The 15455-nt window shown below is 45.5% G+C and overlaps 1 protein-coding gene across 3 annotated transcripts in view; it reads left to right on the plus strand.

Moving 5' to 3' along the window:
• The window catches only part of LOC105480335 (LIM domain containing 1), a 128927-nt gene that overhangs the window by 102443 nt on the left and 11029 nt on the right, over positions 1-15455 (plus strand). For 2 of the 3 annotated variants that reach the window (XM_011739008.3, XM_011739007.2), the window contains 2 exons: positions 10656-10723; positions 13306-13368. In XM_011739008.3, coding sequence (XP_011737310.1) covers positions 10656-10723; positions 13306-13368 — 131 coding nt within the window. Of the gene's footprint in view, positions 1-438; positions 1457-10655; positions 10724-13305; positions 13369-15455 lie in introns of those variants that run through there. The other variant, XM_011739009.3, reaches the window with a different exon arrangement.

The raw sequence follows: 15455 nt of genomic DNA on the forward strand, positions 1-15455 counted from the left end.
ATAAGTGAATTTCTTTTTTCTCTTTTCTTTTTTTTTTTTTTTTTTTTTGAGACGGAGTCTCGCTCTGTTGCCAGGCTGGAGTGCAGTGGTGCAGTCTCGGCTCACTGCAACCCCTGCCTCCCGGGTTCAAGCGATTCTCCTGCCTCAGCTTCCCGAGTAGCTGGGATTAGAGGCGCACACCACCACACCCAGCTAATTTTTGGTTTTTTTTTTTGTTTTTTTTTTTTGAGACGGAGTCTCGCTCTGTCACCCCGGCTGGAGTGCAGTGGCCGGATCTCAGCTCACTGCAAGCTCCGCCTCCCGGGTTCACGCCATTCTCCTGCCTCAGCCTCCCGAGTAGCTGGGACTACAGGCGCCCGCCACCACGCCCGGCTAGTTTTTTGTATTTTTTAGTAGAGACGGGGTTTCACCGTGTTAGCCAGGATGGTCTCGATCTCCTGACCTTGTGATCCGCCCGTCTCAGCCTCCCAAAGTGCTGGGATTACAGGCTTGAAGTAGAGACGGGGTTTCACCATGTTGGCCAGGACAGTCTCGGCCTCCTGACCTCGTGATCCGCCCACCTCAGCCTCCCAAAGTGCTGAGATTACAGGCTTGAGCTACCACGCCCGGCCAACAAGTGAGTTTCAGCTGCCCAAACATCAGGGCACATTATTGCAAGATTAATGAAATGACTCAAGCAGGCCGCCAGGGCTGGCCGGCTTGGGGAAAGTTGTGCTGCTTCAGTCTGTCCTTGTCCTGGCTGTGGTTTAGCACCACCTAGTGGCGGTTGGGTGCTCTAGCTTAAATATCAATAAGGAGGATTCTGGATCCTGCTCTTGATTGGAACTTTCAGGACAGTGGCAGTGATTCCAGGAATTTTCAGGTCAGTTGGCATCTGTTCCATTGGCCAGATCTAGGGTGATTCAGCCTGGAGAATACCTTTTCTGCCTCCCTGCTTCTCAGCACCAGGTTGCTTGCTTTTCCTACCTGGCCTCAGCCTCCTCTCAGCAACCCCCTTTCTCCAAAGATACAAACTTTAGCCCGTGTCCAAGTGGAAGGTTACCTGTCAAGTTACATCCAAATGCCTGTCATCACAAGGAGTTTTTACAGAATTGTTGATGACACTTAAGTGAGACATGAGGCAAGCAAAGGGCCCAGTACCTAGAAAGTGCTTGAATGAAAACTCCCTTTTCCGGCCAGATGTGGTAACTCACACCTGTAGTCTCAATGCTTTGGGAGGCCAAGATGGGAGGATTCCTGAGGCCAGGAGTTCCAGGCTTCAGTGAGCTATGATTGCACCGCTGCACTCCAGCCTGGGCAACACAACAAGACCCTCTCTCAAAAAAAAAAAAAAAAAGTCCTGTCCTGTTTCGTGGCAGAAGAGAGAAACTGGATTCTGCGTATAGGTGTGCATCCAACAAGCATTAAATACTGCTAGATGGCCTCATGGTGCAGTGGAACAAGCACAGCTACCTGGGTAAGCCTCAATTTCCTCACTTATGAAATGAAAATTATAATGTGTAACTCATAAGTATCATATTTTTACTCCAGAAAGTTAGGCGTAATCTTTGGGTGTGATTTCAAGTGATTCCCCAAAATAATCAATTCCTGTATCCTTGCGCTGCTCCTTGACATTGACATGTGATGTGTTTGATTTCTGCCTCACTCTTTACTGAACCCTTCCCATGCTCACTGGAGTAGGTGATGGCTTTGAGTAGGAAATGACTTCGTGAGTTTCTTCCGTAAAAGGCATGTGGCAGTACAGGGCCAGAAGGTGCGGTGATGCAATAACCTATGCGTCAAAGTTTTCAAGCATTTAAAAATATATGTGTAAGCCCTAAACATAGTACTTAGACCACAGAAGACATTCAGTAGATGTTAGGCTTTTCTCCCACTCAGAATACAAACAAATATATTTTGATGCACTGTCCAGTTTCTAAATTCAGTTGGTCTTTCAAAACTGAAGTGAAAAATGAAGTGTGACTTCTTCAGAGCAAACTAAGCCCCACCCTCTTAGGTCAGTGGGGGAGTCTCAGTTTTTAAAAATTTGGAATAAAGGAAAATCCGACGTAGTCCCCCAGGCCCCTGTACTGGCCTCCTATGTCTGGACATGGGAATTTGCAGCTGTGGGAGCTGGCAGCAAGAGGACTTATCTAGTCAGCTGGGCAGTTTTTTAAACGATAATCAGAGCAACACCTGCTCATTGGTAAATGTTTGGGAAAGTGTAGTGAAGTATATAGAAACAAACAACTAGGAAATAAACCATCCCCTCCACCATGCAGATTCTTTTTTTTTTTTTGGGGGGGAGACTGAGTTTTGCTCATGTTGCCCAGGCTGGGGTGCAATGGCTTGATCTCAGCTCACCGCAGCCTCCACCTCTTGGGTTCATGTGATTCTCCTGCCTCAGCCTCCTGAGTAGCTGGGACTACAGGCATGCCCCACCATGCCTGGCTGATTTTGTATTTTTAGTAGAGATGGAGTTTCACCACGTTGGTCAGGCTGGTCTTGAACTCCCGATCTCAGGTGATCCGCCCGCCTTGGCCTCCCAAAGTGCTGGGATTACAGGCGTGAGCCACCGTGTCCAGCCTTACCGTGCAGATTCTAAATATGTCCACTCAGAGGCGCTGCCACTCATGGGCAGATTTCCTTTCCATTCTTTTTTCTTTGAATTTCTTCTTTATATAGTTGAGATACACAATTTTTAAATCTTGCTTTTTTACTTTTCACATTATAACGTAAGGGTTTTCTTTTAAAATTAAAAGTATTGTTTTTCATATTATACATATTTCTAGAAAAATTTAATCTAGAAATGTATGAAGTAAAGTGAAATTTCTCTCTAATACCATCTGTCACTGTACCTAATACTAGAAAGAAAATTTAAAATATTAAAGTATATGGAGTAGAAAGTGATGTTTCTCTGTTATACTTCTACCAGTGTTAACCACGGTTTGGTTTTTTCCCCTTTTGATTATCAATGGTATCTGCAAATTACTGAAATGGAATTGTACTATAAATACACTTGTCAAGTTTGCTTTTTTCACTTATTAATATATTTTCAGTATGGGTGCAGTAGTTCATACCTGTAATCCCAGAACTTTGGAGGGCCGAGATGGACTGATCACTTGAGCCCAGGAGTTGTTGACCAGCCTTAGACAACATGGAGAAACCCTGTCTCTACAAAAAATGCAAAAATTAGGCAGTTGTGGTGGTGCACACCTGTAGTCCTATCTACTCAGGAGGCTGAGGTAGGAAGATTCCTTGAGCCTGGGAGGCTGAGGCTGCAGATTGCGCCCCTGCACTCCAGCCTGGGTGACAGAGTCAGGCTGCATCTCAAAAAAACCCCAAACATATATATGCTATCCTTCTGTAGTATAAGCATTTTCCAACATCACTACAACACGATTTAAATGACATTTTAAATAGCTATGTAACATTTCATCATGTATATGTACTCTGGTTTATGTAACCGTTCCTCTAGGGCTGCCAGTTTGGATCTAAGTAAATATTTATTCACTTTTTAAAATTCTTTCCCAAAACTGTCTCAGATAACCTCACTGAGTCAGAGATAAACATTTTAAAGTTTCCCTTCCAGGGAGAGTTTATCATCTTACACTCTCAGCAGTAGCTTATGAAAATATGCAGTGACAACAATCACAAACTCTTAAAAAATCTTTGTTGATCTCATGGGTGAAAAAGCTCCTGTTTAATTTGTTTCTTAACACTAGAAGGTTCAGTGCTTCTGCATGTTCAGTGATCTTCCTCTGTGATTTTGGGAATAGAGGTGATCTTCGCCCTATTACACAAAACATTGATTTCCAGCTCAGATTCCTTAGAACTTGCTAACCCCATTCCTGGAACCAGAGTGCTGTTTGCTGTGTTCTCCATACACTGGATCAGAAGCCCAAGCTCTGAAGTCCTGCGCCGTTTTCCTGGCGGCCTCCTCGCTCCCTCTAGGGACCCCGTCTGCAACTGCAGCCCCACCTCCTTTCCTCTCATTAGAAATGAGTTTACCCTGCAGGAAGCAGTGAGACTGGGGAGCTCCACAAATAAAGATTTGGACTTTGTTTGTGATCAGACAGTGTGTGAATAGTTTTGCTTTCTGGTTGAGCAGCTCCTCTTAGGTGGGCTGTCTTTCCCCGCACCGCCCCCACCGACGAAGTCTCATTCTGTCATACAGGCTGGAGTGCAATGGCACAATCTTAGCTCACTGCAGCCTCTGCCTTCCAGGTTGAAGCAATTCTCCTACCTCAGCCTCCCAAGTAGCTAGGATTATAGGCGCTCGCCACCATACCAAGCTAATTTTTGTATTCTTAGTGGAGATGGGGTTTTGCCATTTAGGCCAGGCTGGTCTCGAACTCATGACCTCAAGGGGTCCACCTGCCTCAGCCTCCCAGAGTGCTGGGATCACAGGCGTGAGCCACTGCGCCCATCCAGGTGGGCTGTTTGTGTCCTCGTCACCTTGTTCCTGGGGAGGGACGGAGGGCAGCAGATCAGCTGTCACCTGGGTAGGTGTCCGATGTGGGAAAAACATAGGAAAGATACTCTAGTTAGTTCTCATTTTCTTTTCTAAAACTTCGAGTTCTCTGGAGTCCCTTTATAGAGAGGAAAGTTTAAGTAAAATAACAAATTAATGTCCATGGCTGTCAAGGGGGTTCTGCTGATGAACCCTGAGATCATCCAGCTGTAGGTAGACATTCTCGGTACCCCAGTTTAGAGAGTCAGAAAATACTGCGAATGTTCAAGGGTGGGGACCTTCTAGAAGAGAGGGCAACAGTAACTTTGAGGGGAGGACAGGCGAGCAGCTTTGGAGACCTAAAGAGTTGCGGCCTTCTGTGTAAGTCCTATTGCCCCTTCCACACAGCCCCACCCACATTCCCCTACTCCATTAAACTGCGTTTCAGGTTATAAAAATAATGCATAATTATTGCAGGAAAAAACAGTAATTGAAAATCACCTATTTCTTACACTCAAAGATAATGACTTAAAATTTGGTGTACGTCTTATGTGTATGAGTGTACACATAATTCTGCCATCATATGTGTAAATGTGTTCATAACTGTAACCCACACACTTGTATACTTCCTTTAAAATATTTTAAGTATTTTTCCCTGTCAATAAATCTTTTTTGGAAAACAATCTTTTTATGGCTGCATAATATTCCAACATGTGGATGGGTCATCATTTAATAGGAGTTGGACATTTGATGCTCATTTTTAGCAACTTATTATAAATAAAGCTGAGATGATGATTTCCCTAGGATAAATTCCTGAAATAGAATTTTTGGGGAGAAAATATCTGAACTTTCTAAATTCCACTGACTTTTAATACCAAATTTCTCTCCTAAGAGCTTGTTTCAGCTTCTGCTATCCCTTGCAGAGTGTGAACAAGTATCTGTCTGTCTGTGTCATTACTAACACTGGGGTTATCATTCTTTCTAAGCTTTGCTAGTCCCATAGGTAAAGCATAGGGTTTTTTGTTTTTGTTTGTTTGTTTTTGGAGGGACAGAGTCTCACTCTTTCACTCAGGCTGTAGTGCACAGGTGTGATCTCAGCTCACTGCAGCCTCAATCTCTAGGCACAAGTGATCCTCCTAGCTCAGCCCCCTAAGTAGCTAGGACTACAGGCATGCCCCACTATACCTAGCTGATTTTTTTATTATTATTATTATTCATAGAGATGGGATCTTGCTGTGTTGTCTAGGCTGGTCTTGAGCTCCTGGGTTCAAATGATCCTCCCACCTTGGCCTCCCAAAATGTTGGAATTACAGATGTGAGCCACTGTGACTGGCAGCAATATTTTTTAAATCATGAGGAAAGCTAAAGATTTTATTTTATAGTTATTGATCATTTATACTTCTTTTGTGGTTTGTCTGCCTATTCTTTACCCATTTTTTATATGGGAATGTTACCTGAGTTATTGTCATGTTAGAGTTAAATCCTTTTCTGTCATACAGTATAGATGTTTGCTCTAGTTTGTTATTGCCTTTTGGTTTATGGTGTTTCACGAAAATGTGTGTGTGTGTGTGTGTGTGTGTAAAACCTACTGGAAGGAACTATAGGAAATAATCCTTATTTACCTATCACCCAGAATGCACAGACATTTTTACATTGTAGTTTTGGTTTGGTATTTTTTATAAAGGAAATTAAATATTATATAAAAATTGTGTGTGTATTTTAAAACCTACTGGAAAGTACTATAGGAAATAATCCTTATTTACCTATCACCCAGAATGCACAGACATTTTTACATTGTAGCTTTGGTTCTGTATTTTTATAAAGGAAATAAAATGTCATATAAAAATTGGAATCATCTTGATTCCTTTTCCCATCCTCTCCCTTCCTTCCCTAGGGCAGCTGCTATTATGAATTGAAATTTTCCTACTGTTACCATATATACTACTATCAATAAAAAATGTATATAGTACTAGTTTGTGGCCGGGCATGGTGGCTCACACCTGTAATCCCAGCACTTTGGGAGGCTGAGGTGGGTGGATCACTTGAGGTCAGGAGTTTGAGACCAGCCTGGCCACTATTTCTTTAGAGGTGGCAAAACCCCGTCTCTACTAAAAATACAAAAATTAGCCGGGTGTGGTGGTGAGTGCCTGTAATCCCAGTTGCTCAGGAGGCTGAGGCAGGAGAATCACTTGATCCTGGGAGGCAGAGGTTGCAGTGAACTGAAATTGTGCCACTGCACTCCAGCCTGGGCGACAGAACGACACTCCATCTCAAAACAAAACAAAGCAAAACAAAACAAAAAAACAGTACTAGTTTGTGTATGTGTGTGCACACTCAAACTTACACATATACGATCACTGGTGTATGTTCAGGCATTTTGCCTTATTTGCACTGGTGTTCAGTTCAATTAATAATGATATGCATAGATCTAGTCCTTTCATTTTGACTACTGTCTGGTATCACATCCAGTAAATATAGCTCCAGTTTCTTTGTCTATGTATCATTTCTCATGTCTAGTGAACACTGAAGATGCTTGTAGTTTTTCCATAACAACATTGCCGTGAACATCCATACATGTCTGTCCTCATGCATATTTGGTTAATCTTCTCAAGGAGCAACCTTAGAAGTGTGTTGTGGATTATGTGGGTTTTCAGATCTATTGGCCCTTGACAAATTGTTCCCAAGTAGTCATCCCAGTGGATGACACTCCCACCAGTGTGAAAGGGCTCCTTTTGTCCCACACCTTCCAAGACATGCTGTTAGATTTAGTAATTTTTGCCAGTCTGTGAAAGTGAGATAGAATCTCATTGTGGTTTTAGTTTGCATTATCCTGATTGTTGATAGGATAGAGCATCTTTTTATTATAGATATTGGGGTTATGATTAATAATCCTGGTTGTTGCCTAAGGTATAACAGGTTTTCTATTCTATGCACTTTCTCTTCCTGCCCTTTGCTCATTTCCCCCATTGGGTTATTTATCTTTTTCTTATTGATTCATTGGTGTTCTTTGTGTCTTAGGTACTAATACCATTTTAATTTATTTTATTTATTTATTTTTGAGACAGAATCTTGCCCTGTTGCCCAGTCTTGACTCACTGCAATCTCCACCTCCTGGGTTCAAATGATTCTCCTGCCTCAGACTCCCAAGTAGCTAGGACTACAGGTGCGTGGCACCATGCCCGGCTAATTTTTTTTTTTTTTTTGAGACAGAGTCTCCCTCTGTCACCAAGGCTGGAGTGCAGTGGCACGATCTCGGCTCACTACAACCTCCACCTCCTAGGTGCAAGCAGTTCTCCTGCCTCAGCCTCCCGACTAGCTGAGGTTACAGGTGCATGCCACCATGCCCAGCTAACTTTTTTGTATTTTTAGTAGAGGTGGGGTTTCACCATATTGGCCAGGCTGATCTTGAACTCCTGACCTCAGGTGATCCACCCGCCTCAGCCTCCCAAAGTGCTGGGATTACAGGCTTGAGCCACTGCGCCCAGCCAATTTTTGTATTTTTTATAGAGACGAGGTTTCACCATGTTGGCCAGGCTCGTCCCAAACTCCTGATCTCAAGTGATCCTCCCGTGTCAGCCTCCCAAAATGCTGGGATTGTAGGCATGAACCACTGTGCCTGGCCAGGTACTAATACCATTTTATATGTGCTTTGGCCATCTTCTGATCCATGGCTTACTCTTCCTTTTTTCTTTAACTCAACATGTACTGCACTCTGTTAGAGTATTGCCAAGCCCTCCCCTCCAAGTATGACGCTGACTTAGCTATATCCTCAAGGAATGTAGCATATACTCAAAGTATTAAAAAGTCCTACAGGAACCAACAGGAGGGCTGGGGAAACATTCAGACAACACTAGATCTGGTAGCAATGACCACCACAGCAAAGAAGATGTATTAGTCCATTCTTACATTGCTATAAAGAAATGCCTGAGACTGGGTAATTTATAAAGAAAAGAGGCTCATGGTTCTGCAGGCTGTATAGGAAGCATATGCTGGCATCTGCTTGGCTTCTGGGGAGGCCTCAGGAAACTTACAATCACGGCGGAAGGCAAAGGGGGAGCAAGCACCTCATGTAGCTGGAACAGGAGGAAGAGAGGGAGAGTGGGAGGTGCTGTACACTTTTAAACGAACAGATTTCACGAGAACTCCCTATCACCACAACAGCACCAAGGGAGATGGTCCTAAACCATGAGAAACCACTCCATGATCCAATCACCTCCCACCAGGCCCTACCTCCAGCATTGGAGATTACATTTCAACATGAGATTTGGGTGGGGACAAATATGTAAACTATATCAGAAGGGTCTGGCCAGGTCTGAAGGAAAGGGCCATCCAGTTAAGCAAAGCACAGAGGCATGAAAGTGGGTGGTCAGCTGAGAGTCCTCATTTCTTTCCTAGCCTTAGTCTCTTGGCTCTTCAGCACCTCCGTTCCCGCCTCCATGTCTCACCTGCAGCCAGGACAGCTGAGCACTTCTGCCTCCTCCGTCTCCACTGCTCTCCATGCGGCCTCAAGTCCTGTCCTGGGACCCTTGCCTCTGCCTCCCTGCTGGGGAGCAGGCTGGATTTGCAGCATTTTCATCTTTTAAACCTTGCTTATGCTCTTTTTTCTTATATAGAAGTTTACATTTTTGATGTCTATTGTTCAGTCAACCTTCATGCGATGTGCTTTTTATGTCTTATCTACAAAATCCTTCTCCATGCCAAAGTCAGACTTTCTTTTCTTATAATAAAAATAAATAAAATATCACAAAATAGAAAATTAAAAAGCTTGCAGTTTCTTTTTTTCTTTTTCTTTTATTTATTTATTTATTTATTTTTTGAGACGGAGTCTTGCTCTGTTGCCAGGTTGTAGTGCAGTGGCACGATCTCAGCTCACTGCAAACTCTATCTCCCGGCTTCAAGCGATTCTCCTGCCTCAGCCTCCCAAGTGGCTGGGATTATAGGGATGCACCACCACACCCAGCTAATTTTTGTATTTTTAGTAGAATTGGAGTTTCATCATGTTGGTCAGGATGGTCTCCATCTCCTGACCTTGTGATCTACCCACCTCGCCTCCCAAAGTGCTGGGATTCCAGCCTGTAGTTTCTTATACTAGTTTCTGTTTTTTATACTTAGGGCTTTCATCCATCTGGAGGTTTTTGTATTTGTAGTTAAAGTTACTTCCTTTTTTATGCCTTTTCCGCTGCATTGATGCTTTCAGAGTCCTCTCTGAGGTCTGAGGAGTGTTCTTTGACAGTCTTGTCGCTATCTGCTCTGCACTGCTTTGCCTCTTGTGGACGTCACCAGGCGAGGGCAGCCAGTGTTTGTCTGGTGGGTTTCTCTGTATCTCGGGCACTGTTTGTGACATTGGTGATTTTACTTTCATGTTGTGAACCCTGGCCCCAAAGGGCTTGTTTAACTTTTTGCGGAGAGTTCATTCAGTTTCTGAAGCCCCCACATTGCCTGTTGAGTATGTGTTGAGCCTGGCACTGGAAATGCCCTCAGATCTGTGAATACTGCCAAGTAGGGGATCCCGGGACACCCTAATGATGCCTCTGCCGATCTTGAGCTCACAGCCCCATTGTGTTTTCCATAAGAGATGAGAGGGACTGATAAAGGGTGTTTGCCTGTGTTAGCCTTATGGAAGCAAGAGTTCCCTGCAGGGAATCAGGGTGCTTTGAACTTCTCCCACTCCTGCTTACTCATTTTAGGTCAAGAGAAAACAAAAATATCCTTCCAACAATGTGTGTTTTCTACAGTTTAGGCGAGAAAAAGGTAGGAAAATAATAGTTAACCAATGTATAGGACTCTCCTGATAGGCGGTCACAGTGGTCCTGGAGCATACGTCCAAGGTGACTATCCTAAATGCCTGTGGGAAACTGCATCTTCATGAGAGACTTGCCCAGACGCCCTCTTGTGTTGCCTCTGCTGTCCCGCCACCAAATGCTTTGCTGGTGTCTTTCCAAGCAGAGAGGAGGTGCTGGAAGGTGAGCGTAGGATGACTTCCAGGTCAGCCCTTGAGTCTTTTTGCCAAATAGCACCTGCCAGGGCACCCTTCCTCCCGGCCTCAGCCTGCCTGCCTCTCACCAAGGGCCACGGCATCTTTTAGGAACTGGAAAGTGTCATTGACAGTTGGCGGTTTTTATGTGTGTATTTCTGCCTAAAGATTTTGCTTTTCACTTTTCACTTTTTCCACTGCATATTAAAATTTTTCTTTTTTGCCCTGTCTTTGTGTGTTTTTCCTTAGGCCGGAAGCTGAGAGGAAAAGCCTTTTATTTTGTCAACGGCAAAGTGTTTTGTGAAGAAGACTTCCTGGTGAGTGTGTCACCGCAGCCTCTCCTTGCATGTCCTGGCCAGAGTCAGAGGGCAGGGGCGTGGTGGGACCTGGGCCAGCGCACAGGGAAGCTGCACTGCTGGAGAGAGGGGCCCTGCCTTTCCTTCTGTAGATGCATGGGGGTGGCCGTGTTCCCGAGGCCAATGGCAAACCACACAGCCTTGTACTTTGAAGAAACTGTGGGGTCACTTGACCTATCCTCTTGCTGCTTTCTGTAGTTCTGCCTCTTCTACCATCCTGGACTCCTCCTCTTAGACCTCTGGACTGGGACCTGGGCTCTCTTCTTCTCATCCCACTCTCTCTGGGAATCTAGCTTCTCCCATGGACTGAAAGTTCATCCATGTGCCAGTGACTCCCAGACCTGAGCTCTAGCCCTGCTGCACCTCTGAGGCCAGCGGCTGGCATCCCACTGGCCCCTGGACATGTCCCCTGGGCTGTGTCCCAGCCTCTCACATACCAGCCGCTCACCATACTTGTGTGAACCAAGACCCTTGCCTTGGGTCCTGATCTGTGAGAATTGCCTCCTAGGTTTGTCCTCAACCCCACCTCCTTGAATGCAGCCAGGCGTTGAACTCTATGCTGCCATGTCTTCCACAGTTCTGCCTCCGTTCACACCTCCGGCATGGCTCAGCCAGCCTAGCTTAACGGCCTCCACACCCCCGCATTAAGAGGCCTTATAGGGCATAAACCTGGCCTGCTTGGTCCCAGCATGTGTAGGGTACAAAGCACGCTCAGAAGCTCTCCGAGGTCTGGACTCCCCAGCTTCCCACACCTGTGCAACCTCATGCCTTCATGCCTTTGCTTGGGCCATTTCCCCTGCTTGCAATGTCTTGCCCCTTTATTTTCCCAGAGCCCCCCAACAGCCTTCCTGTCCCTCCTGCTCCCACAATGGAGGAGCTCCTCTGTGCTGCCACCACGCCCGGGACCTGCCCTGGCAGGGCTGTGGGCTGTTAGCCCTAAGCATTATGTCTGTTTACGAGTCTCTCCTCCATTGACTGAAAGCTCCCAGGGCGAAAAGAACATGTGTCTTCACCTTCACACCTGCAGATTCTAACACGATGCCATGCAGAGTGGGTGCTTGATAGATAGTGGTTGAAATGACCCTGTCATCTCAGGGATGAGGAATGTGAGATGCAGAGATGGGCTCAGGGCCAGCTTCTCCCTGACTTCCCTTGGGGAAAAGTTCTATTTGGTTTTCACTGAAAAGTTGATTCATTATGACTCCTGTTGGCCAGAAACAGACAAGCAAACCCAAATGGGCTTAAGTAAAAAGGAAATTATTCCAGCAGTGCCTCAGGAGTCATTTTCTCCACAGTTTTTGGTCCTGTGTCTCAGTGGTAGCTTCAGTCTCAGGTCCTGTGTGATGGCCAGATGTTGGCAGGACCCCAGAGTTTACGTTCTCTCAGTTTCACATCCGATGGGCAAGAGTGCCAGTCCTTCCTTTGGAATCCTCAACAGACATCTCCTGGAGTCTCATTGGCTCTTACTGGGCTACATGCCCACCTCTGGAAAAACTATCAGTACTGGAGGAATGCAAGGCTCTGATGGACCAGGTCTGTCAGTGCCCTGCCTGGGCCCTGGCATGGAGCCAGCCCACATGGTGATGGGAGCCACGTGGTGTGGGGCCGGGGGCTGGATCCCAAATGAAAATAAAGAACTATTACCCCCAGAATGGGGTGTAGGTGCCAGACGACAGAAACCTCCACCACATGGTGTAGAGTTGCAGAAAGTTTCCCTTTTTCGTTTTTCCCACCTTCATTAGGTTTCCCCCAGTTAAGTTGTGTTTGTTATACCCAAACTTCTAGTCTAGTGTGTAGCATCTAGTATGTTTTTTGAAGAGAGTACCTCATGTCTTTCAAGACTCTGTGTGTGTATGTGTTTAGGTAAGATAAGGTAAGGTAAAGTAGGTAATTATCAAGTTTCTTTGAAGCTAACTATAAAAGGTATTAACCAGAACCGGAGTTGAATTTGATTCCTGTCCTTACCGTTTGTTGGCTGTGTGACCTTGAAAAGGTCACTTAACCTCTCTGAGCTGCCCTCTGCTTCTATTTGAGGATTCTGGGTAATAATGTAGACCTTGCAGAATTGTCGTAAGCATTAGAGTGGTGGTTTGAGAATGCATCAGAATCCCCTGAAAGTCTTGTGAAAACACAGATTGCCAGAACCCACCCCCCGAGTTTCCAAATCAATAGGTCTGGAGTGGAGCCCAAGGATTTGCATTTTTTACAAGCTTTCAAGTGATGCCAGGGAACTGCTCTTTGAGAACTACTGAGATGGGATTAAAGCATCTCTCTATACAGTCCCTTACATAGAGCCTGGCATGCTGTGGGTGCCCAGACACAGTCATTGTTAGAGTGAGTGGTACTAGTATTTGTGATGGCTTTTGTGGCAGAGAATATTCTGTGACTCAGCCCACAGCTGTGTTGTACTTGGGGAATGACAGAATTCTGCACAGAGTGACACATCTTTCTGAGAAATTCCTTATAATCCTCTTGGCTGGTAGGGAGGTGGCTGATTCGTCTTCCCAGTCTGGGTTTAACTTTCTTTTCTTCTTCTTCTGCAGTACTCTGGTTTCCAGCAGTCGGCTGACAGGTGCTTTCTTTGTGGACATCTGATCATGGACATGGTGAGTAGGTCACAGCCAAAGAAGAGAACAGCGTCTCAGGTGGAGGAGGAGGCGTTTAGAGAAAAAAGATATTCATAATTGAGGACAGTGTTTCTTATCTCGATTTGTGGTTACGGCTGGACGCAGTGGCTCACGCCTTAATCCCAGCACTTTGGGAGACTGAGGCGGGCGGATCACGAGGTCAGGAGTTTGAGACCAGCCTGGCCAATATGGTGAAACCTCGTCTCTACTAAAAATACAAAAATTATCCGGGAGTGGTGGTGTGTGCCTGTAGTCCCAGCTACTTGAGAGGCCGAGGCAGGAGAATTGCTTGAACCCGGGAGGCGGAGGTTGCAGTGAGCCGAGATCGCGCCACTGCATTCCAGCCCGGACAACAGAGTGAGAATCCACCTCAAAAAAAAAAAAAAAAAAGGCCGGGCGCGGTGGCTCAAGCCTGTAATCCCAGCACTTTGGGAGGCCGAGACGGGCGGATCACGAGGTCAGGAGATCGAGACCATCCTGGCTGACACAGTGAAACCCCGTCTCTACTAAAAAATACAAAAAAACTAGCCGGGCGAGGTGGCGGGCGCCTGTAGTCCCAGCTACTCGGGAGGCTGAGGCAGGAGAATGGCGTGAACCCGGGAGGCGGAGCTTGCAGTGAGCCAAGATCACGCCACTGCACTCCAGCCTGGGCGGCAGAGGGAGACTCTGTCTCAAAAAAAAAAAAAAAAAAAAAAGACGTCCCTATAAAGTGCAGCTTGCTTGATCTAATAGAACCCACATTGCTGGCTTTAATTGGAATTAACGTCTTCAAGCATCTAGAGCATATGATGTCATGTTTCCGGTAATGCTTTCTCCTCCCCTGGGCTGTCTGAATCACACTGGCCTCCCTCTGGCTTCTCTGTGATCCTTGTGGCATCCCAGGTGAGATGCTAAATACGGTCAGTTTTTACTGCAGAAATCTCAGCTACCTTGGAGTCAAATGGAGAAAGCCAGAGGAGCAAAGTTTTTCTCCCTGTGTTGTACCCAGCTTACACCATTACTAAGATGAGTTTTTTGGGCCTGTCATTTAGTTCTGAGACAGCAGAACAAGGACCAGGTTTTATACATTCCATTCCTTGCTCAGTCACTGGCTCTCTGAGGTTATCTTGGGTTTCAGGTCTTCCGTGGAGACAGTTTTTTCCTAGAGGGTTAGGTTATGAGGTTAATGAATACAAGGTCAAATTGTTCACCATTGTAAATCAGCCTTTAAGAAGTTCTTTAATATACTGATTAGAGGAAATGATTATATAACATACTTTTAGTTGGAAAGAGTTAAATCCCTCTCTAAGCTGACTCATTAATTTCATTCTAGAGAAGAAAATTTCTAATCATTAGTATTTTAAATTTTACCTGTTTATTGAGAAGTAACTCAGAGTAAAAGATACAAATCTTAAGTGTACCTCTGAACGAGTTTTCACATGTGCATATACCCCTGTAACCACCAGCCAGATCAAGGTGTAGAACTCCACGCCCGGCCTGACTTTGTTTTTAGTGTCCTGACAAACCTAGTGCATATGAAGTCAACGTGGAGGCCGGGCGCGGTGGCTCAAGCCTGTAATCCCAGCACTTTGGGAGGCCGAGACGGGCGGATCACGAGGTCAGGAGATCGAGACCATCCTGGCTAACACGGTGAAACCCTGTCTCTACTAAAAAAAAATACAAAAAACTAGCCGGGCGAGGTGGCGGGCGCCTGTAGTCCCAGCTACTCGGGAGGCTGAGGCAGGAGAATGGCATAAACCCGGGAGGTGGAGCTTGCAGTGAGCTGAGATCCGGCCACTGCACTCCAGCCTGGGCGACAGAGCGAGACTCCGTCTCAAAAAAAAAAAAAAAAGAAGTCAACATGGTCCGAATTTATGAGTATGATTATACCCTGTTCTTAGTTTTAGTAATCCTAAGACTTCTTTGGATAACCTCAGGGTATGTCATTTATCTATTGCTGCATGACAAACCACCCTCAAACTTTGTAGTTTAAAACAACAGTGATTTCTTATTTATCATCAAGCTTCATGCTGTGGGTCAGGATTTAGGTCAGGGTTCAGCAGGCCAATTCTTCTGCTCTGTGTGGC

Source organism: Macaca nemestrina, chromosome 2 (genome assembly GCF_043159975.1).
Source record: "Macaca nemestrina isolate mMacNem1 chromosome 2, mMacNem.hap1, whole genome shotgun sequence".
In the NCBI taxonomy this organism is placed as follows: Eukaryota; Metazoa; Chordata; class Mammalia; order Primates; family Cercopithecidae; genus Macaca; species Macaca nemestrina.